We start from the raw sequence: 22,744 nt of genomic DNA, 5'->3' as shown, positions 1-22,744 counted from the left end.
CTTTCCCTCTTTTTTTTGTTGTCAGGGAAGCATTTGAGTTTTTCAGTATGTTAACAAGAAGCAGTCACTAAACATTAGTGGGAGTCCCATTTCAAGAATGTCCACAACTACATGTATCTGTTAGGTAGGGCCAAATGTGTAAAACCATACATTTTGGGACAAAGTTTGAGGTGATTAGATGTAATGCACAGTACCAGTAAAAAGTTTGGACACAGCTACTCATTGAAGGGTTTTTTATTTTTTTTATTTTCTACATTGTAGAATAATAGTGAAGACATCAAATCTATGAAATAACACACATGGAATCATGTAAGCAAAAAAGTGTTAAACAAATCAAAATAAATGTTATATTTGAGATTCTTCAAAGTAGCCAACTTTTGCCTTGACACCTTGGCACACTCTTGGCATTCTCTCAACCAGCTTCACCTGGAATGCTTTTCCAACAGTCCCACAAATGTTGATCTTTTTGGCTGCTTTTCCTTCACTCTGCGGTCCAATCCACCTCACACCATCTCAATTTGGTTGAGGTCATGTGATTGTGGAGGCCAGGTCATCTGATGCAGCACTCCATCACAGCCTGGAGGTGTGTTTTGGGTCATTGTCCTGTTGAAAAACAAATTATAGTCCCACTAAGCGCAAACCAGATGGGAAGGCGTATCGCTGTAGAATGCTATGGTAGCCATGCTGGTTAAGTGTGCCATGAATTCTACATAAATCACTGACAGTGTCACCCGCAAAGCACCATCACACCTCCACCTCCACGGTGGGAACCACACATGCAGAGATCATCCGTTCATCTACTCTGCATCTCACAAAGACACTGCGGTTGAAACCAACAAGCTCAAATTTGGACTCATCAGACCAAAGGACAGATTTCTACCAGTGTAATGTCCATTGCTCGTGTTTCTTGGCCCAAGCAAGTCTCTTCTTATTGGTGTCCTTTAGTAGTGGTTTCTTTGCAGCAATTTGACCTTGAAGGCCTGATTCACGCAGTCTCCTCTGAACAGTTGATGTTGAAATGTGTCTATTACTTGAACTCTGTGAAGCATTTATTTGGGCTGCAATCTGAGGTGCAGTTAACTCTATTGAACTTATCCTCTGCAGCAGAGGTAACTCTGGGTCTTTTCTTTCCTGTGGCGGTCCTCATGAGAGACTGTTTCATCATAGTCCTTGATGGTTTTTGCGACTGCACTTGAAGAAACTTTCAAAGTTCTTGAAATGTTCCGGATTGACACCTTCCTGTCTTAAAGTAATGATGGACTGTTGTTTCTCTTTGCTTATTTGAGCTGTTCTTGCCATAATATGGATTTGGTCTTTTACCTAGTAGGGCTATCTTCTGTATACCACCCCAACCTTGTCACAACACAACTGATTCGCTCAAATGCATTAAGAAGGAAAGAAATTCCACAAATTAGGGTGGCTACTTTGAAGAATCTCAAATATAAAATGTATTTAGATTTGTTTAACACTTTTTTGGTTACTACATGATTCCATATGTGCTATTTCATAGTTTTAATGTCTTCACTATTATTCTACAATGTAGAACATAGGAAAAATAAAGAAAAACCCTTGAATAAGTAGGTGTGTCCAAACCTTTGACTGGTACTGTAAATCTACAGGTAACTTACAAAATAAAAGAAACACCAACATAAAGTGTTTTAGTAGGGCGTTTGACAACCACGAGCAGCCAGAACAGCATAAATGCGCCTTGGCATAGATTCTACAAGTGTCTGTAACTCTATTGTAGGGATGCAACAATATTCTTCCATGAGAAATTCCATAATCTGTTGTTTTGTTGATGGTGGTGGAAAATGCAGAATCTTCCATAAGTGTTCAATTGGGTTGAGATCCTGTGACACACACACAGTCACACACACTGCTGTCTGATGTCAGAGACGTTGAACCACTCAACCAGGGTTCTCCAACCCTGTTCCTGGAGAGCTACCCTCTTTTAGGTTTTCGTTCCAACACCAGTTGTAACTAACCTGATTCAGTTTATCAACCAGCACATTTTTAGAATCAGGTGAGCTAGATTAGGGTTGGAGCAAAAACCTACAGGACTGTAGCTATCCAGGAACAGGGTTGGAAAGCCCTGCACTGGACACTTCCCAACATAGCTCATTCTAATATTTCTACTGCTGTACTTTAGTATTTAGTTACACACTGCATATATATTTATATCCTGGATTCTTGACATAACTCACCAATATATCTAATGCTGTACACAGTGCTTTAATTGGCCTGAAATAGGTGCCAGTACTCATTTTGGGTGTTGGTACTGTTTATGGTGCAGGAGCTCCACAATAATTTTTCGAGCAGTAGAAAAATTGAGGTGCTGGTACTCCGCTCCGGTGAGCTGCTGCCCAAGTCAAGCACTGGCTGTACATATTCGTAGTATATCTTTTGTAGATTCTTCCAGTGTACATACATATAGATTGCCTTTTGGTTACCGTTAAGAGTGCTATTTGGGTTAATTGGATTTTGTAATTGACATTTTACTGCATTGTTAGGAGTTAATAACGTTAGCCTTTCGACCGCACCCGCTATAACCTCTGCTAAATGTGACCAATAAAATTTGATTTGATACACATACCCTTTAAACTCCCTATGCTCCTTTGAGGCCCCTCTTTCAAAGTAACTGAGATCTCTTCTAGCCATGGTAGCCAAAATAATGGGCAACTAGTCATTTTTATACATGACCCTAAACATGATGAGATGTTAGTTGCTTAATTAACTTAGGAACCACACCTACTTTCAATATACTTTGTATCCCTCATTTACTCAAGTGTTTCCTTTATTTTGGCAGTTACTTGTAGGTATGATGTTGAGCAGAAACACGATGGACCTGTTTCATTTGAGTGTTTACAGAAATACAGTGTCCACCAATATTCCACCAAACGCAACTTGTGAATTTAGATTTTATAATTTTTTATTGATATTTCACAGGTTTGAAATATAGCCCCCTATACAGCATCCACAGCTTCAAACAGTTTTCCAAAACCCCAAAAGTATTTCTTGTTTTGGTTTCTATACACATCAATATCAAATGTGCAGACGGTTCTTGCTGACTAACAATTACCGAGTATATCTGATGTTCAGATAAATTCAAATAAATATGTTTTCAAAAGTGTTTTCGTTCTCTTTTCTGTTTAGTGTTTTTATGATCGGCCTATTTGCAATAAAGTATTCACTTTTCCATTTGACTTTATAAAATAATCTCTCTGACCATTTGTATACTAGCAAATTTGGAAATTCACATATTGAGAATAGGCATATAAAAGTAATCCTGATCATGTACAATATATATATTTTTGTTTATGAGTGTGTTAAAAACAACTACTTATGCTCACAATATTGAAGCAGTTTATTAGATCGTTTGATTGTGCAGTTTCCGAAATATGTGTTATTAATAACCTATGTACACACCTGGGATAAATTTACCTGCGGAGTGAATATATATATGCTGTCCCGCTGGCCAAAATTTCCAACAGAGTTTGGGTAATCTGTAGTTTGTCCAAATATTTCCTCACCAACGTGTGCGTGATGACATCACTTCGTAAGTCACGGCGATCCCGCCCACTTAGCCTGTGTAGCATTAGTGGAGTTCAACGATTGTGCTGTCAGCAGTGCTGGGAACATTTACGCTGAATTGTATTTGAAAAACGCCAAAAACAGCAATATGGCCGGCCGGGTGAGTTTGCTTTAAATAAATGGCTTTAGGTAAACATATTTAGACATAGATGAGAATGATAACAATGCTGTGTTTTAAGGATGTTTCAGATACTACTAGCTACCGTTAGCTAGCTAGCTAGCTACCTCCAATACACACACACACACACACTACTAGCCTGTGTGGCAGAGTACGTCATTCAAACCTCAGCCCGGAAGACGAGTATCTTAGGGTTAGTGTCCACTGCAAGCCATGTAATATCAAGCTAGCTATACAATACAGTCAAATAGTATCTCTCTATGCTGTATCTCTAGTCAGTCTTGAACAGGAAACCTCATACTGATAGTAGCTTGCTAGTTAAGCCTGCGCAGTATGAAAGGATACAGCTAGCGAAACAAGTTACATCTCTACTGCCAGCAAGATTTGACAGCTGGCTAACTTGTTGACTAGCTGTCAATACCAGGCTAGTTAGATAGATAGTCCAGTGCCCACACACACACACACACACACACACTAGTACCACCAGGGAAGTGAAATTGAAATGTCTGACTGCTGGGAAAGAGGCACAACAACAGATAACTAAGTCCTTTTTAGACCAAATATAATTCAACATTAGCTAGAGCTTTCGACTTTCAAGATACTTGAACAATGTGGACTAGCTAGGTATCCACTGGCTGACAGTGGCACTGTAGCACAGATGAAAGGGGTTTCATTCATCTTTGACTGTAGAGTGTGAAATCTGTGGATGACACAATGTTATTTAGTAACTGGGGCCCCTATAATGCAAAGGCTGTAGCTGTCAAACAGTCTTGCTCACGTCTAGGGGTAGTTCTTCCTGTAAGTATTTTATGTACATGTAGAACGTTTGAGTTGATTACATTTGGATAGAATGTGAGGAATTCCCTTAAAGGTAGACTCAGTGATTATGACACACTACAGGTCAAAAGTTTTTCTTTATTTTTACTATTTTCTACATTGTAGAATAATGGTGAAGACATCAACACTATCAAATAAAACAAATGGAATCATGCAGTAACCAAAAAAGTGTTAAACAAATCAAAATATATTTTATATGATTCTTAAAATAGCCACCCTTTGCCTTGATGACAGCTTTGCATACTCTTTGCATTCTCTAAACCAGCTTCATGAGGTAGTCACCTGGATTGCATTTCAATTAACAGGTGTGCTGCCTTATGTTAATTTGTGGAATTTCTTTCCTTCTTAATGTGTTTGAGCCAATCAGTTGTGACAAGGTCGGGAGGGTATAGAGAAGATATCCCTATTTGGTAAATGACCAAGTCCATATTATGGCAAGAACAGCTCAAATAAGCAGAGAGAAACGACAGTCCATCATTACTTAAAGACAAGAATGCCAGTCAATACGGAAAATTTCAAGAACTTTGAAAGTGTCTTCAAGTGTAGTTGCAAAAACCATCAAGCTCTATGATGAAATTCTCTCATGAGGACCACCACAGGAAAGGAAGACCCAGAGTTACTTCTGCTGCAGAGGATAAGTTCATTAGACTTACCAGCCTCAGAAATTGCAGCCCAAATAAATCCTTCAGAGTTCAAGTAACAGACACATCTCAACATCAACTGTTCAGAGGAGACTGTGAATCAGGCCTTCATGGTTGAATTTTTGCAAAGAAACCACTACTAAAGGACACCAATAATAAGAAGAGACTTGCTTGGGCCAAGAAACATGAGCAATGTACATTAGACCGGTGGAAATTTGTCCTTTGGTCTTGAGTCCAAATTGGAGATTTTTGTTCCAAGCAGCGTGTCTTTGTGAGATGCGGTGTGGGTGAACGGATGATCTCTGCTTGGAGGTGTTATGGTGTGGGGGTGCTTTGCTGGTGACACTGTCTGTGATTTATTTAGATTTCAAGGCACACTTAACCAGCATGGCTACCACAGCAATCTTCAGCGATTACACCAACCCATCTGGTTTGGGCTTAGTGGGACTATCATTTATTTTTCAACAGGACAATGACCCATCACACCTCCAGGCTGTGTAAGGGCTATTTGACCAAGGAGAGTGATGGAGTGCTGCATCAGATGACTTGGCCTCCACAACCCCCTGACCTAAACCAAATTGAGATGGTTTGGGATGAGTTGGACTGCAGAGTGAAGGAAAAGCAGCCAACAAGTGCTCAGCATATGTGTGAATTCCTTCAAGGCCGATGGAAAAGCATTCCAGGTAGCTGGTTGAGAGAATGCCAAGAGTGTGCAAAGTTGTCATCAAGATAAAGGATGGCTATTTGAAGAATCTCAAATATAAAATATATTTAGATTTGTTTAACACTTATTTGGTAACTAACATGATTCCATATGTGTTTTCATAGTTTTGATGTCTAAACTATTGTATTATAATGTAGAAAATAGTCAAAAAAAGAAACCCTTGAATGAGTAGGTGTTTTAAAACTTTTGACCGGTATTGTAGATGCAGAAAGTAAACAGCATAGTAGGTCAATTTCCCCCAACAAATAAGAGCGTTGAAGCACTAACCCGTGCACATGCGCAGATACCGTGTGACTGTGTGAGAGCAAAGTCTTGCGTCTCACTCATCTCAATGTCACGAGCAGCACCACAGATAATCTCATTTTATTGAGTCTACCTTTAAACACAATCTGCAACTTAAAACAGCTGCTTAGCTAAAACTGTGCTCGCAGTGTTCCACAAATCATTAGAAAGTATTTGCCTTAGAGTGGAAAAGCTCCAGAGATTTCTCCGGTCAGCCCAGTATCCAACTCAGTTTTCCATGATGTTTATTAGCATCATTGGATTAATTCCAAAATAACATTAGTATCTTTGATGTTGGTTGGTATACAGGGCAGCTCAAATGTACTCAAAACCTATGCTTATTTCGGGCTACTTTTGCACCAAAGTGGTTTCCCAGAAAATCACTGACTGTACGCATCACATTTTATTTTGATTTCAGTAATACCATCCTAAAAATATAAAAGATCGAGTCTCTATTTGGGGAAACAGCGCCGCTGTTCACCCCAGCACCTTTGTTATTTTTTGGGGGGTTGTTGAAATGGAGGAGAGAAGCATGTGTGTGTGTGTGTGTGTGTCCCTCACAAAAAGTTATTATTAAAATAAATTATAGCTGCCCTTGTGTGCACATCAAGTAATACCGTATACCCCGGTATGGTACAGTATGACGGTATGAAAATCTGTATACCACCCAACTCTACTGAACACATCCTTTTCACATGGACAGGGTGTAGTGGAGCGGGTTGAAAGATTCCTTGGTGTCCACAACACTAAGGATCTATCATGGTCCAAACACACCATCACAATCGTGAAGAGGTCCCAACAATGCCTCTTCCCCCCTCAGGAGTACACCCAGTGTTTCTCCTATATTCATTTAGTGGTGGGACGCCACAGTTAATGGCGCCGGAGGCGATGGCTGCCATTTTAATGGGCTTCTAACCAATTGTGCTATTCTGTGTGTGTGTTTTCATGTTTAACTTTTATTTGTACATAATGTGTCTGCCACTGTCTCTTATGACTGAAAAGAGCTTCTGGACATCACAACATCGATTACTCACCTCTGACTAAACAAAGATGTTTTATTTAATGAATCGGAGGTGAAAAATGTACGGCTCCTCCCGGACCAGGCCCAAATTCATATGAAGAGGAGATGCCGATACAGGGAGTGCATATCCGGGTGCTTGGTTTAGAATTAGTTGGTGAGTGGATAATCTGCCTTTACCATCCGTCCTACTGGCGACCGTGCAATCACTGGAGTATAAACGGGACATATCTTCTGTTTCACTGAGTTGTGGCTGAACGAGGACATGGATAATATACAGTTACTGGGTTTTCTGTGCATTGGCAAGACAGACCAGCAACCTCCTTTAAGACGAGGGGTGGTGTCTATTTGTCAACAATAGTTGATGCGCAATCTCTAATATTAAGGAAGTCTCAAGGTTTTGCTTGCCTGAAGTAGAGTACCTCATGATGAGCTGTAGACTACACTATTTACTATCACTAGATAGTTTTTATCTATATTTTTCGTAGCTGTCTATTTACCACCACAAATTGATGCATGTATTAAGACCTCAATCAACAAGCTGTATCAGGCCATAAGCAAACAAGATAATATTCACCCAGTTTTCCTAGTGACCGGGGATTTAACTTCTACTTCCTCCCAATCCTGGGTCTGGGAGCACCCCCATCAGTAAAAAAGCTGACTAGCATAGCCTAGCGTCACAAGTAAATAGTAGCATCTAAATATCATTAAATCACAAGTCCAAGACACCAGATGAAAGATACACATCTTGTGAATCCAGCCATCATTTCTGATTTTTAAAATGTTTTACAGGGAAGACACAATATGTAAATCTATTAGCTAACCACGTTAGCAAAAGACACCACTTTTTTTACTCCACCATTTTCTTACTGCATCAGTAGCTATCACAAATTCGACCAAATAAAGATATAAATTGCCACTAACCAAGAAACAACTTCATCAGATGACAGTCTGATAACATATTTATTGTATAGCATATGTTTTGTTAGAAAAATGTGCATATTTCAGGTATAAATCATAGTTTACCATTGCAGCCACCATCACAACTCTCACCAAAGCAACTAGAATAACTACAGAGACCATCGTGTATTACCTAATTACTCATCATAAAACATTTCTTAAAAATACAACAAATGTACAGCAAATGAAAGACACAGATCTTGTGAATCCAGCCAATATTTCAGATTTTCCAAGTGTTTTACAGCGAAAACACAATATAGCATTATATTAGCTTACCACAATAGCAAACATCACAACAGCATTGATTCAAGCCAAAAATAGCGATAACGTATAAACCACCAAAATATATAATTTTTTTCACTAACCTTCTCAGAATTCTTCAGATGACAGTCCTATAACATCATATTACACAATGCATATAGAGTTTGTTCGAAAATGTGCATATTTAGCGGCACAAATCGTGGTTATACAATGAGAAAAGTAGCAAAGCTGCCCAGAAAATGTCGGGAGAAATCTTTGGAGAGGCACCTATTCTAATCAGTAACTAATCCTAAACTTGACTAAAAAATACAGGTTGGACAGCAAATGAAAGACAAATTAGTTCTTAATGCAATCGCTGTGTTACATTTTTAAAATTAACGTTACTTCAACATACAGCGTGCGTTAAAGCGAGGCTGCACTGAAATTAATGGCGGCTTATGCATTTGACATTTTTCAACAGAACAACGAATTATCAGCATAAATAGTTCTTACTTTTTGATGAACTCCCATCAGAATCTTGGGAAAGGTGTCCTTTGTCCAAAAGAATCGTTGCTCGGTTGTAGAACGTCCTCTTTAACGTTGCAATTAGCAGTAAACGTTAGCATTTGAGACAGAGATACCCAACTCCCTAGAACGCCACGAAAATAAATACCCGAAAATCGCAATATACTGACATAAACTGATATAATTCGGTTTAAAATAACAACATTATGATGTCTTTAAAGCCTATATCGAATAAAAACACAGCCGGAAATTTCTAAGAGCTATAACCGAAGTTTCTAGTACGATATGCCAAGGTCCTTCCTGCGTCAGAGCGAAGAGGGAAAAGACCAGTACTTTTCTTCCCAAGCCATTTATAACCTTTCAGATCTACGTAGAGACTCCATTTCAAGTCTCCCTATTCGCTAACATCCAGGGGAAGGCGTATGCAGTGCATCTCAACCAATAGAAGACAGGCAGATTTATAAACAGATCTCAGAGCAGCTTGCAAAATTTTGCATTCTCACATCCACATAGGAAAATTGCTCTAAGTCCAGTTCTGTTTCACTCACAGATATAATTCAAACAGTTTTAGAAACTAGAGAGTGTTTTCTATCCAATAGTAATAATAATATGCATATTGTACGAGCAAGAATTGAGTACGAGGCAGTTTAATTTGGGAACGTAATTATTACAAAGTGCCAACAGCACCCCCTATTGAGAAAAGGCAGGAAAACGTAAATCCATTTTACCTCATTTCTACCAGCATGTCACATGTGCAACCAGAGGAGGAAAAAAAAACTCTACACCACCTTTACTCCACACACAGAGACGCATACAAAGCTAACCCTCCATTTGGCAAATCTAACCATAATTCTATCCTCCTGATTCCCGCTTACAAGCAAAAACTCAAGCAGGAAGTACCAGTGACTCGCTCATTACGGAAGTGGTCTGATAATGCGGATGCTAAGCTACAGGACTGTTTTTTGCTAGCACAGACTGGAATATGTTCCGGGATTCATCCGATGTCATTGAGGAGTAAAGCACATCAGTCATCGGCTTCATCAGTAAGTGCATTGACGACATCGTCCCCCTCCAGTGACCGTACGTACATATCCCAACCAGAAGCCAAGAATTACAGGCAACATCCGCACTGAGCTAAAGGCTACAGCTGCCGCTTTCTAGGAGCAGGACACTTGTAAGAAATCCCGCTATGCTCTCTGACAAACCATCAAACACGCAAAGCATCAATCCGGGACTAAGATTGAATCTTATTACACCTGCTCTGATGCTCGTCGCATGTGGCAGGGTATGCAAACTATTACGGATTACAAATTGAAACCCAGCCGCGAGCTGCCCAGTGACGCGAGCCTACCAGATGAGCGAAATGCCTTTTTTATGCTCGCTTCGAGGAAAGCAACACTGAAGCATGCATAAGAGCACCAGCTGTTCCGGAAGACTGTGTGATCACTCTCTCTGTAGCCGATGTGAGTAAGACCTTTAAACAGGTAAACATTCACAAGGCTGCAGGGCCAGATGGATTACCAGGGCACATACTCGGAGCATGCGCTGATTAACTGGCAAATGTCTTCACTGACATTTTCAACCTCACTCTGGCCGAGTCTGTAATACCTACAATGTTTCAAGCAGCCACCACCATTGTCTCTGTGCTCAAGAACGGCAAGGTAACCTGCCTAAAGGACTACCGCCCCATAGCACTCACGTCTGTAGCCATGAAGTGCTTTGAAAGGCTGGTCATGGCTCACGTCAACACCATCATCCCAGAAACCCTAGACCCACTTCAATTTGCATACCGCCCCAACAGATCCACAGATGATGTAATCTCCGTTACACTGCCCATTCCCACCTGGACAAAAGGAAAACCGACAGCATTCTCACGTAGGTTGACTACAGCTCAGCGTTCAACACCATAGTGCCCTCAAAGCTTATCACTAAGCTAAGGACCCTGTGACTAAACACCTCCCTCTGCAACTGCATCCTTGACTTCCTGACGTGCCCCCCCCCCCCCCCAGGTGGTAAGGGTAGGCAAGAACACATCTGCCACGCTGATCCTGAACACTGGGTTCCCTCGGGGTTGCGTGTTTAGTCGTCGTCGCCCCCCCCGTACTCCCTGTTTACCCATGAGTGTGTGGCCATGTGCATGACTCCAACACCATCATTAAGTTTGCCGAAGTCACAAGTGGTAGGCCTGATCACTGACAACGATGAGACTAGAGGTCGACCGATTATCATTTTTCAACACCCTTTACCGATTAGAGGACCAAAAAAAGCCGATACCGATTAATCGGCCGATATTGTTTTATATATATATATATATATATATATATACACTGCTCAAAAAAATAAAGGGAACACTTAAACAACACAATGTAACTCCAAGTCAATCACACTTCTGTGAAATCAAACTGTCCACTTAGGAAGCAACACTGATTGACAATAAATTTCACATGCTGTTGTGCAAATGGAATAGACAAAAGGTGGAAATTATAGGCAATTAGTAAGACACCCCCAAAAAAGGAATGGTTCTGCAGGTGGTGACCACAGACCACTTCTCAGTTCCTATGCTTCCTGGCTGATGTTTTGGTCACTTTTGAATGCTGGCGGTGCTTTCACTCTAGTGGTAGCATGAGACGGAGTCTACAACCCACACAAGTGGCTCAGGTAGTGCAGTTCATCCAGGATGGCACATCAATGCGAGCTGTGGCAAAAAGGTTTGCTGTGTCTGTCAGCGTAGTGTCCAGAGCATGGAGGCGCTACCAGGAGACAGGCCAGTACATCAGGAGACGTGGAGGAGGCCGTAGGAGGGCAACAACCCAGCAGCAGGACCGCTACCTCCGCCTTTGTGCAAGGAGGAGCACTGCCAGAGCCCTGCAAAATGACCTCCAGCAGGCCACAAATGTTACGATGGATTTTTATTTTTCTCGCATTGCTCATTAGTACACCCTTGTGGTTGAATATATATGTATCTATTGTAGGTCCTAGGATACAACAAAGAATAATGTGGAGCAAATAAATACCACCAAAGGATACTTTCCAATAATGAACACCTTGTGAAACGGCTGTGAAAACCAACCTGCCAATATTTAAGATTAAGAACTTTTGATATTTTTTGGTACAGTTGTGTTATAAAACATTTTTCTATAAAAAAAACATTTTTTGTACACACATGGCAATTTAATACAATTTAAGACTAAAATACTGAATTCTGGTGTGTGGAATATTGAGGAGGTGGTTGCTGTGTGGGTGGGAGGTTCTGCCTCTCACTTGTTCTCAGCAGGCTTGGAAGGGGGATTTGAAGAGGGAGACTGCAAAGTCCAGGCACTGCTGCTCTCTTTGTTCTGAGTGCTTGCAGTGCTAGTGTTTTTAGCCAATCTGTGTATCTCACATATTCTGTACCCAGTATGATAGAGCATGAACATTTCTTAGCAGATAATGACAATAACAGTAGCTGTAGATGATGTAATGAGAAGTTGGAGGGTGGTTGGTAATGGAGGACATCAGGTGGATCCATATGGGATCAATATCATGCCAAATGTATATATAGCATTAGAATTGTTTTATAACTGCAGATGTTCAGGTTATTTCCAAGGACCTTAAGTAAAACGACTGCTATGAAGACAAAAATTCTCACGAGTAGAAAGCGATTTGTAGTTGTAGAAAAAATGAATGATCCCATAAAAGTTGATCTCATTGATGCTGTTGACCCGGATCACTGGTTGCTGCGGAAAAGGAGGCGGTCAAAGGGGGTGAGTGTAACTGGTGTGAAATGGCTAGCTAGTTAGCGGTGCGCGCTAATAGCATTTCAGTCGATGACGTCACTCGCTCTGAGACCTTGAAGTAGTTGTTTCCCTTGCTCTGCAAGGGCCGCGGCTTTTGTGGAGCAATGGGTAACGATGCTTCGAGGGTGGCTGTTGTCGATGTGTGCAAGAGGGTCCCTGGTTCAAGCCCAGGTTGGGGCGAGGGACGGAGGCAGTACTGTTTGTTACAAAGTCTGTATGATATATCCTTCACATCTAGTGGCGCTATCACACTGGCCAGCTAATTCAACTATTTGTGTGATGAACGGGTGTACACCGCAATAGTGTTGTAAATATAGAGTAATCTAGGGCTTTCAATTATTTAAGTTGGACATACTATGATTTACATATTATGGTTACCATACTATAATTTCTGCAGCCTTGAAAGTCAGGCATCAACATGGCCCAACGAGAGGCTGCCAGCGATTTTATAGAAATCGCTTTCTATGGATACAAACCATTTTTCTACGACTACAAATCGCTTTCTACTGTGATAACTTTTTTTCTACGTGAGAAATTCTTGCCTTTTTCTTGTCATCAAACCCCTGCCAAAAGTCAGGTGACCTAAGTGCTTCCAAAGTAGAGATATGCAACTCCATATATGTGCAAATCTTTATGGTAGTCATTTTACTTAAGGCTCTTGGAAATGACCTGCATATCTGCAGTTCTAAAAAAAATTGAATGCAATATCGATTTACAAATACAAATCAAAAGGTGTTTATTTGTGGGTAGCGATTTACATTTGTGGATTGGTAGTTTATTTGTACAGATCATGATACATGAATACAAAATGCATGCTGTGAGTTCACAATACATTTGGCATGATATTGATCCCATAGATTCACGTCTGGGTCTTGGCAGAACCCAAAGGTCCGGAAGAACAGGAGAAGAGTTCAAGGGAACAGGGTAGGAGGCAGAGACAAGCAAACACACAGGTTACACTTTTTACAGGGAGAAAATTTGATGGATTAGTGCAGTGTTATAAATGGGAGATATGTACTTTTTAACACTTTTGGAAGGTATAGCCTACCTAAAGCTGTCCATCATTGCCTTGGAGGTGGCCTTGCCAGTCTCGTCCTTGATGGGTATCATACAAAACTAAAATCTATTTTTGGTTCCAAGCAACCTTTTTTAATGGGTTACAGAAGGGAGTTTAGAGTTAAGCACGCACTCTTCCATTACTGAGCTTAATGGGTATTGCCAACACCCACTTGGTAAAGTGATCAGTCGCCGTCAGACACCAGCAGTTGCCGTTCCTGGATTTCATGAAGGCTCCGATGAGGTCCACCCCTGACATTTAAAGTGTACTGACCTTTTTTTCAAGCAAAAATGACAAATTGAAACCTTTTGTATTTTCAGATATAATAGAATGCGATTGATAAACAAAAGGTTATTTCACTTGACCAGCTGTCCACCTCCTTGACAATTCCCTGTCAGAAGAAGCGTAGGTTGATTTATGGCTATCATGCGCTTCACTCCGAAATGGCCAGCTTGCGTCTTGGTCAGCACGGCCTCCTTAGTAGAAATCACCCTCCTGTGTGGCTAGCCATCCTTCCCTCGCTAGGTACATATGATTGCCTAACAAGTTGGGAGAGAAGAGTTTAAATAAGTTTAAGTACATTTGCACTGCTCTCTGTCTGTCTGTGTCTGTCTGTCTGTCTTTACCATAGTTGCTTAGACCTATCCATTTCATTGATCAGTTTTAACTTATAGCTAGATACCTCAATATGACAGACATGTAACTATATCAGTCGAGGCTGCTGAGGGGAGGATGGCTCATAATAATGGTTGGAATGGAGTCAATGGAATGGTATCAACCCCACCACTTGTTTGATTCCATTTACTCCATACATTATTATGAGCCATCCTCCCCTCAGCAGCCTCCACTGAACTATATGTATAGTTAGCAACATGTAGATGACCAACTAGCTAGATAGAAAATGGTTGTTGAAAGATTGTTGTACATAGCTAAATCTGTCCAGTTATCAAATAGAAGTTAACTTCTTAACATTACCCTGAATTGTGAATTTCTCTGAATGTTGCGCCTCTTGTCGAGATCAGTGGTGCCTTCATAGTACTTTGCCTGTTTGGAAAGATAAAATAAAATCTCAGAGGGATGCCATTTGAAGTGCAAGCTAAATACAAACAAAGCTCCAATAGGTTACAGTAGCTAACGTAAGCTAAATAAAACTGTCTAGCTAGCTAGCGACTGTAGCTGGCTAGCTGGCTAGGCAGACTGAGGTAAATAAGTACAGTAGCTAACGCCAATCTAAAAACAGCTTAATTATTTATTCTTATTTAAATCATATTTTCTTGAAGCAGCAGGTTGTCACTGTCAAAAACATTGTTTTTGGAGAGCAATTTTTAGGTAATATTTTTTGATAGAACTCAGCGACTCCCATTGTGACGTGAGGGGGGGCGGCACTTTTTGACAGTGGGACACTATTTGGCATGACAGGCCCCCATTTGATCTTGTTATGTTTGAGTCACTCGGACAACATAAGAACACAGTATAAGCTATTGAAGGAATTGCAGGAAATCCCCCGCAGAAAAATAATTGGCATGATTAAAAAATCAGACTGTAGCTGGCTCGCTGTCAGTTTAAGCTAGAGATATTTGCATGGGCTGCGTCTCAATCCACTGCATCTGCCGATGTCGCTCTTCCACATCTGCAGTGAAAGGTCGCAGAACTAGTGTCGCAGACCATGAGACATCCCAAAATTCGGTCTTCTCACAAAAATGATCCCCACAATACATCTGATCTGCTAACTTCTGTCTGAACAGTTTGGGATACACACTAATATATGACTCACCTTGCCTCAATGGCAAGGTGAGTCTCACAAACACGAAAACGTACAGTGCATTCGGAAAGTATTCAGACCCTTTGACTTTTTCCTCATTTTGTTACATTACAGCCTTATTCTAAAATTTATGAAATTGTATTTTTTTCCCCTCAATCTACACACAATCCTCATATTGACAAAGCAAAAACAGGTTTGTAGAAATGTTTGTAAAAATGAATGGAAATTTGACATTTTACATAAGTATTCAGACTCTTTACTCAGTACTTTGTTAAAACACCTTTGGCAGCGATTACAGCCTTGAGTCTTCTTGGGTATGACGTGACAAGCTTGGCACACCTGTATTTGGGCATTTCTCACATTCTTCTCTGCAGATCCTCTCAAGCTCTGTCCGGTTGGATGGGGAGTGTCGCTGCACAGCTATTTTCAGGTCTCTCCAGAGAAGTTCAGTCAGGTTCAAGTCCGGGCTCTGGCGGGGCCACTCAAGGACATTCAGAGACATGTCCTGAAACCACTCCTGCGTTGTCTTGGCTGTGTGCTTAGGGTCATTGTCCTGTTGGAAGGTGAACCTTCGCCCCAGTCTGAGGTCCTGAGCTCTCTGGAGCAGGTTTTCATCAAGGATCTCTCTGTACTTTGCTCCGTTCATCTTTCCCTCGATCCTGACTAGTCTCCCAGCCCCTGCCGCTGAGAAACATCCCCATAGCATGATGCTACCACCATCATGCTTCACCGTAGGGATAGTGCCAGGTTTCCTCCAGACATGACGTCTGGCATACAGGCCAAAGAGTTCAGTCTTGGTTTCATCAAACCAGAGAATCTTGTTTCTCATGGTCTGAGAGTCCTTTAGGTACCTTTTGGCAAATGCCAAGCGGGCTGTTATGTGCCTTTTACTGAGTGGTGGCTTCTGTCTGGCCACTCTAACATAAAGGACTGATTGGTGGAGTGCTGCAGAGATGGTTGCCCTTCTGGAAGGTTCTCCCATCTCCACAGAGGAGCTCTGTCAGTGACCTTCGGGTTCTTGGTCACCTCCTTGACCAAGGCCCTTCTCCCCCGATTGCACAGTTTGGCTGGGTGGCCAGCTCTATGAAGAGTGTTGGTGGTTCCAGACTTCTTCCATTTAAGAAAGATGGATGCCACTGTGTTCCTGGGGACCTTCAATTAAATGGTTTTGGTATTCTTCCCCAGATCTGTGCCTCTACACAATCCTGTCTGAGTTCCTTGGACAATTCCTTCAATCACATGGTTTGGTTTTTGATCTGACATCACTGTCAACTGTGGGACCTTATATAGACAGGTGTGTTCCTTTCCATATTTCCAATCAATTGAATTGACTAAAATCAAGTTGTAGAAACATCTCAAGGATGATCAATGGAGCAGCATGCACCAGAGCTCAATTTCGAGGCTCATAGCAAAGGTTCTGAATACTTATGTAAGGTATTTCTGTTTTGAATTTTTAATACATTTGCAAAAATTTCTAAAAACCTGTTTGCTTTGTCGTTATATGCTGTTGTGTGTAGATAGAGTTTTTTAAATATTTTAGTTAATCGATTTTACAATAAGGCTGTAACGTAACAAAATGTGGATAAAGGGGAGGGGTCTGAATGCTTTCCGAATACACTGTATATGTTTGCTCTAGGATGCCTCAAGACTAGTCAGAAGTCTGTTAAAAAAATGATGGAAGTATATATGGAGATAGCAAAGAAAATACTAATTTTAGGCAATAAACTAATTGTTTCCTGCTCTTTCTTTTATCGCTCAGATATAGGACAGACACTTCAGAACAAACTTCCTTTAGATTTTTTGGGGGACTCTGTTTATCCATGGATAAAGCTATTGTTCAATGGGCTAATGGCAGTGAATCCAAATTCAATGTTTCATGAAATAATTTTTTCTATTTTTTTTCTATCTTTTTTAACGGGTCCTAAAGCTCTAAATCAAATAGCTAAAGGATCCTTGGTATGACCATCTTAAAACAATTCCATATGTTAGCTTAGTAGAACAGCCATTGGCCATGCCCACTTTGCCACCCCTGCTGAAAAAGATCCTAGGGAAAACACTGCTGTACTTAGGCCCCTATTGCAATTGCATGTCTCTCTCAAGATATATGGTCAAGCTTTCTATAGGTCGTTGTTAATAAAACGTCACAATAACTTGCAGAGTGTTCGATTTGCCTGCTGCGGGGCAAGGAGACCCCCAAGCTCCAATAAAACCATTGACAGCTACGTGCCGTTTTCAAGGGATTGTTAAATAAATGTTATCTATTTGGTTGTAATATCATCACCTCTTGAAGACTATAGTCAGAACTACACATTTCTGATTATTCCATGCAAAACAATTGCGCACATTTAGCTCTATCATCAGAGTTATACAGCAAGTAACTGCATACTTTTTCAAGATCAGTAAACATCAACTGATCATGTCATTTCAGATACGTGAAGGTCCCGATATCTCTCAGTATTGGCCACAGTTAATTGGATATTTGAGTGCTATAGAAGTGAACAATACCTGACAAGTATGAGTGGTTTAGGTTAATTTCCCATCCTGTGTGGTCTATGCCTGTCAAGCAGCAGAATGGCACATTTTGCCAATGTACTGTTAGCTGATAATGTTTACTTTGCAAGCTACCGTTAGAAATTATGTACAGTCGTGGCCATAAGTTTTGAGAATGACACAAATATTAATTTTCACAAAGTCTGCTGCCTCAGTTTGTATGATGGCAATTTGCATATACTCCAGAATGTTATGAAGAGTGATCAGAGTGCCATGCAAATGAACTGAATCCCCCAAAAACATTTCCACTGCATTTCAGCCCTGCTACAAAAGGACCAGCTTGACATCATCTCAGTGATTCTCTCGTTTACACAGTTGTGTGTTGATGAGGACAAGGCTGGAGATCACTCTGTCATGCTGATTGAGTTCAAATAACAGACTGGAAGCTTCAAAAGGACGGTGGTGCTTGGAATCATTGTTCTTTCTGTCAAACATGGTTACCTGCAAGGAAACGCGTGCCGTCATCATTGCTTTGCAGAAAATGGGCTTCACACGCAAGGATATTGCTGCCAGTAAGATTGCACCTAAATCAACCATTTATCGGATCATCAAGAACTTCAAGGAGAGCGGTTCAATTGTTGTGAAGAAGGCTTCAGGGCGCCAGGACCGTCTCCTAAAGTTGATTCAGCTGCGGGATCGGGGCACCACCAGTACAGAGCTTGCTCAGGAATGGCAGCAGGCAGGTGTGAGTGCATCTGCAAACACAGTGAGGCAAAGACTTTTGGAGGATGGCCTGGTGTCAAGAAGGGCAGCAAAGAAGCCACTTCTCTCCAGGAAAAACATCAAGGACAGACTGATATTCTGTACAGGGATTGGACTGCTGAGGACTGGGGTAAAGTCATTTTCTCTGAATCCCCTTTCCGATTGTTTGGGGCATCCGGAAAAAAACTTGTCCGGAGAAGACAAGGTGATCGCTACCATCAGTCCTGTGTCATGCCAACAGTAAAGCATCCTGAGACCATTCATGTGTGGGGTTGCTTCTCAGCCAAGGGAGTGGGCTCATTCACAATTTTGCCTAAGAACACAGCCATGAATAAAGAATGGTACCAACACATCCTCCAAGAGCAACTTCTCCCAACCATCCAGGAACAGTTTGGTGACGAACAATGCCTTTTCCAGCATGATGGAGCACTTTGCCATAGGGCAAAATTGATAACTAAGTGGCTCGGGGAACAAAACATTGATATTTTGGGTCCATGGCCAGGAAACTCCCCAGACCTTAATCCCATTGAGAACTTGTGGTCAATCCTCAAGAGGCGGGTGGACAAACCAAAAACCCACAAATTCTGACAAACTCCAAGCATTGATTATGTAAGAATTGGCTGCCATCAGTCAGGATGTGGCCCAGAAGTTAATTGACAGCATGCCAGGGTGGATTGCAGAGATCTTGATAAAGAAGGGTCAACACTGCAAATATTGACTATTTGCATCAACTTCATGTAATTGTCGATAAAAGCCTTTGACACTTATGAAATGCTTGTAATTATACTTCAGTATTCCATAGTAACATCTGACAAAAATATCTAAAGACACTGAAGCAGCAAACCTTTTGGAAATTAATATTTGTGTCTTTCTCAACTTTTGGCCACGACTGTACATAGTAGACCTAATGTACTTTTTTTCTCTCCAACCAATGTAGGCCTACCTTGCGAAGTTAACTAACATTATCCTCTTTTCAACATTGTTTAATCGCGATTGCTGCTGGCAGACATGATAGGCTAGCTACATTGATTGATGAACCATGTCCAATTGGATAGCTAATGTAAGCTAATAACAGATCACGTCAATATGGCTAGTTAACAAGCTAACTTTCAGAGGATAAACTAGACGGCTCTATCCAAATATTGTTTGATTTGCTTGCAATCTATAGTGTCGACGACAGTAGTCTGACATAACTTTATCAGGATGAGGACTTGCCGATTTTCAAGCCTAGTCTCTAAGCCTAATCAAACATGTTGTTTGCTTACAATGCCTTGCAATGAAGGGCAGCTATTGGTTGATGGATAGAAATACAAAAAAAAGCAGACATTGAATATCCCGTTGGTGTATCAGTGTATATACAGGCGTCCTTCCTAACTCTTTTGCCGGAGATGAAGAAAACTGCTCAGGGATTTCACCATGAGGCCAATGGTGACTTTGAAAGAGTTAGAGTTTAATGCCTGTGATAGGAGAAAACTGAGGATGGATCAACAACATTGTAGTTACTCCACAGTACTGACCTAATTGACAGAGTGAAAAGAAGGAAACCTTTACAGAATATAAATATTCCAAAACATGTACCCTGTTTGCAACAAGGAACTAAAGTAATTCAAAAACCTGGTTCAGTCAGAATTCCTCCAGACACTGGGAGATGAATTCACCTTTCAGCAGGACAATAACCTAAAACACAAGGCCAAATCTACACTGGAGTTGCTTAACAAGAAGACAGTGAATGTTCCCGAGTTACAAGTTACAGTTTTGACTTCTGCTTGAAAATCTATGGCAAGACCTGCAAATGGTTGTCTAGTAATGACCAACAACCAATTTGACAGAGCTTGAAGAATTTAGAGAAGAATATTGAACAAATGGGCCACTCAAGGACATTGGCCCTATAGACTTACCCAGTAAGTCTTACAGCTGCCATCACTGCTAAAGGTGCTTCTACAAAGTATTGACTCAGGGGTGTGAATACCTATGTAAATTAGATATTTCTGTATTTAATACATTTGCAAAAAGATATAAAAACATGTTTTCACTTTGTCATTATGGGGTATAGTGTGTAGATGGGTGAGGGGGGGAAAGTAATTTAACATTTTTAATTCAGGCTGTGACACAACAAGATGTGGAATAAGTCGAGGGGTGTGAATACTTTCTGAAGTCACTATATGTCCGCTTGTTGTCTATTTGGTCTCGTCTCCTTCGCTCTTTCTGCTGTGACTGTGCACCGTCCCACACACACACACACACACACCAAGACCCTGCCACTCACAACAACAAAGATGAGCGATCACTTTTTCCTCAAGCAGTTTTAACTCCCTGTTTGCATTTTAAGGTTTGGTCCAACAGAATCGGTCATATCGACTGCATTCCCATGTAGATTGTTCTTAACTGACGTATAGGTAGGGGGAAAGTGACTGGTCAACAGGATAGATAATTGACCGTAGCAGCATCGTGTGTGTGTGTGTGTGTGTGTGTGTGTGTGTGTGTGTGTGTGTGTGTGTGTGTGTGTGTGTGTGTGTAAACATAGAGTTAGTGCAAAAAAGGGGCGATGCAGGTAATCCGGGTAGCCATTTGATTAGCTGGCTACTCACTAGCATGTGGGCTTGAGAGGTCGTTTATGAAACCTGTGTTAATTTTCTATAATGCCTGCTACAAGAAGTTGGACATTATTAGTGAATGTACATTATGCATGGTTCTGGTTAAATTAGTAACAAAAACGGCATTTTCATAGACACACTTGAAAGACAGATCAGTCATTATTGCACACAAAAAAGCAGGTAAAACTATTTTGATAATGGTTGTGGAAGGCTTATATTTAGCCTATATATAATGTCACTAGCTCTGAATTCATTTGATTGTTGCTGACTATTTGAAATGCAGTGTATTTTACCATTAATTGTACAACAAAGCTTATTTAGAGAAATCATTCAATTGAGAGAGCCACTGAGTGTACAAAACATTAGGAACATCTTCTTAATATTGAGTTGCACCCCCTTTTGCCCTCAGAACAGCCTCAGTTCATCGGGGCATGGACTCTACAAGGTGTCGAAAGCGTTCCACAGGGATGCTGGCCCATGTTGACTCCAATGCTTCTCACAGTTGTGCCAAGTTGGCGTTATGTCCTTTGGGTAGTGGACCATTCTTGATACACACGGGAAATGGTTGAGTGTGAAAACCCAGCAGCGTTGCAGTTCTTGACACACAAACCAGTGCACCTGGCACCTACGACTATCCCTCGTTCAAAGGCACTTAAATATTTTCCTTGCCCATTCACCCTCTGAATGGCACACACAATCCATGTCTCATTTGTCTCAAGTCTTAAAAAATGTCTTTAACCTGTCTTCTACCCTACATCTACCTGATTTGAAGTGGATTTAACAGGCGACATCAATAAGGGATCATAGCTTTCACCTGGATTCACCTGTTTTAGTATGTGCCACTTGAAAGAGCATGTTCCAGTTTATACTGTGAATCGCTAGGAAAAATTCTAGATTTTTAGGCCATATCACTCAGCAGAAGTTGGAGAGTGGAGGCAGGGGTATTTGAAGTTTTCAAAATAATGTTTTCTGGAGATGTATAACATGTTACACTTGTAGCTCTTTGCAGTATGAGAGGCTGTGGCTTGTATAAATCGCCATCAAAGCTGTGATTATATTACAAGGTTACTATCAACCGTTATGAGAAAGTTGCGTAGGCCTGGAAAATAGCCTGAAGTCCGACGTGTCACGTTGCTAGAATTTTACCATGGCTCCCCAAAGAAGTAGCTAGGAGTAATGACTTTATTCTCAGGAAGATGCAAAACAACAAACCCCGGCCCAGACAGTTGATTTCTTTCTTGAAATTTGCAATAGTTTGAGTTACACTGTTGGTTTAAACAGAATCCCTCAAGGGAGAACTTTAGTCTACACTTTGTGAAATGGGGTTAATTTTGTTTTGTTTTTGGTTAACAAACCTGAGTTGTTTT

General features: G+C 40.9%; 1 protein-coding gene across 1 annotated transcript in view; it reads left to right on the top strand.

Annotated features, from left to right (window-relative positions):
• Positions 1 to 3,588: 3,588 nt before the first annotated feature.
• The window catches only part of LOC120029523 (vesicle-fusing ATPase), a 46,752-nt gene continuing 27,596 nt past the window's right edge, over positions 3,589 to 22,744 (top strand). Inside the window, exon 1 of the mRNA XM_038974781.1 lies at positions 3,589 to 3,691. Coding sequence (XP_038830709.1) covers positions 3,680 to 3,691 — 12 coding nt within the window. The 5' untranslated portion in view covers positions 3,589 to 3,679. The remainder of the gene's footprint in view (positions 3,692 to 22,744) is intronic.

Source organism: Salvelinus namaycush, chromosome 35 (assembly GCF_016432855.1).
Source record: "Salvelinus namaycush isolate Seneca chromosome 35, SaNama_1.0, whole genome shotgun sequence".
In the NCBI taxonomy this organism is placed as follows: domain Eukaryota; kingdom Metazoa; phylum Chordata; class Actinopteri; order Salmoniformes; family Salmonidae; genus Salvelinus; species Salvelinus namaycush.
This window is presented reverse-complemented; position numbering and strand designations above follow the sequence as displayed.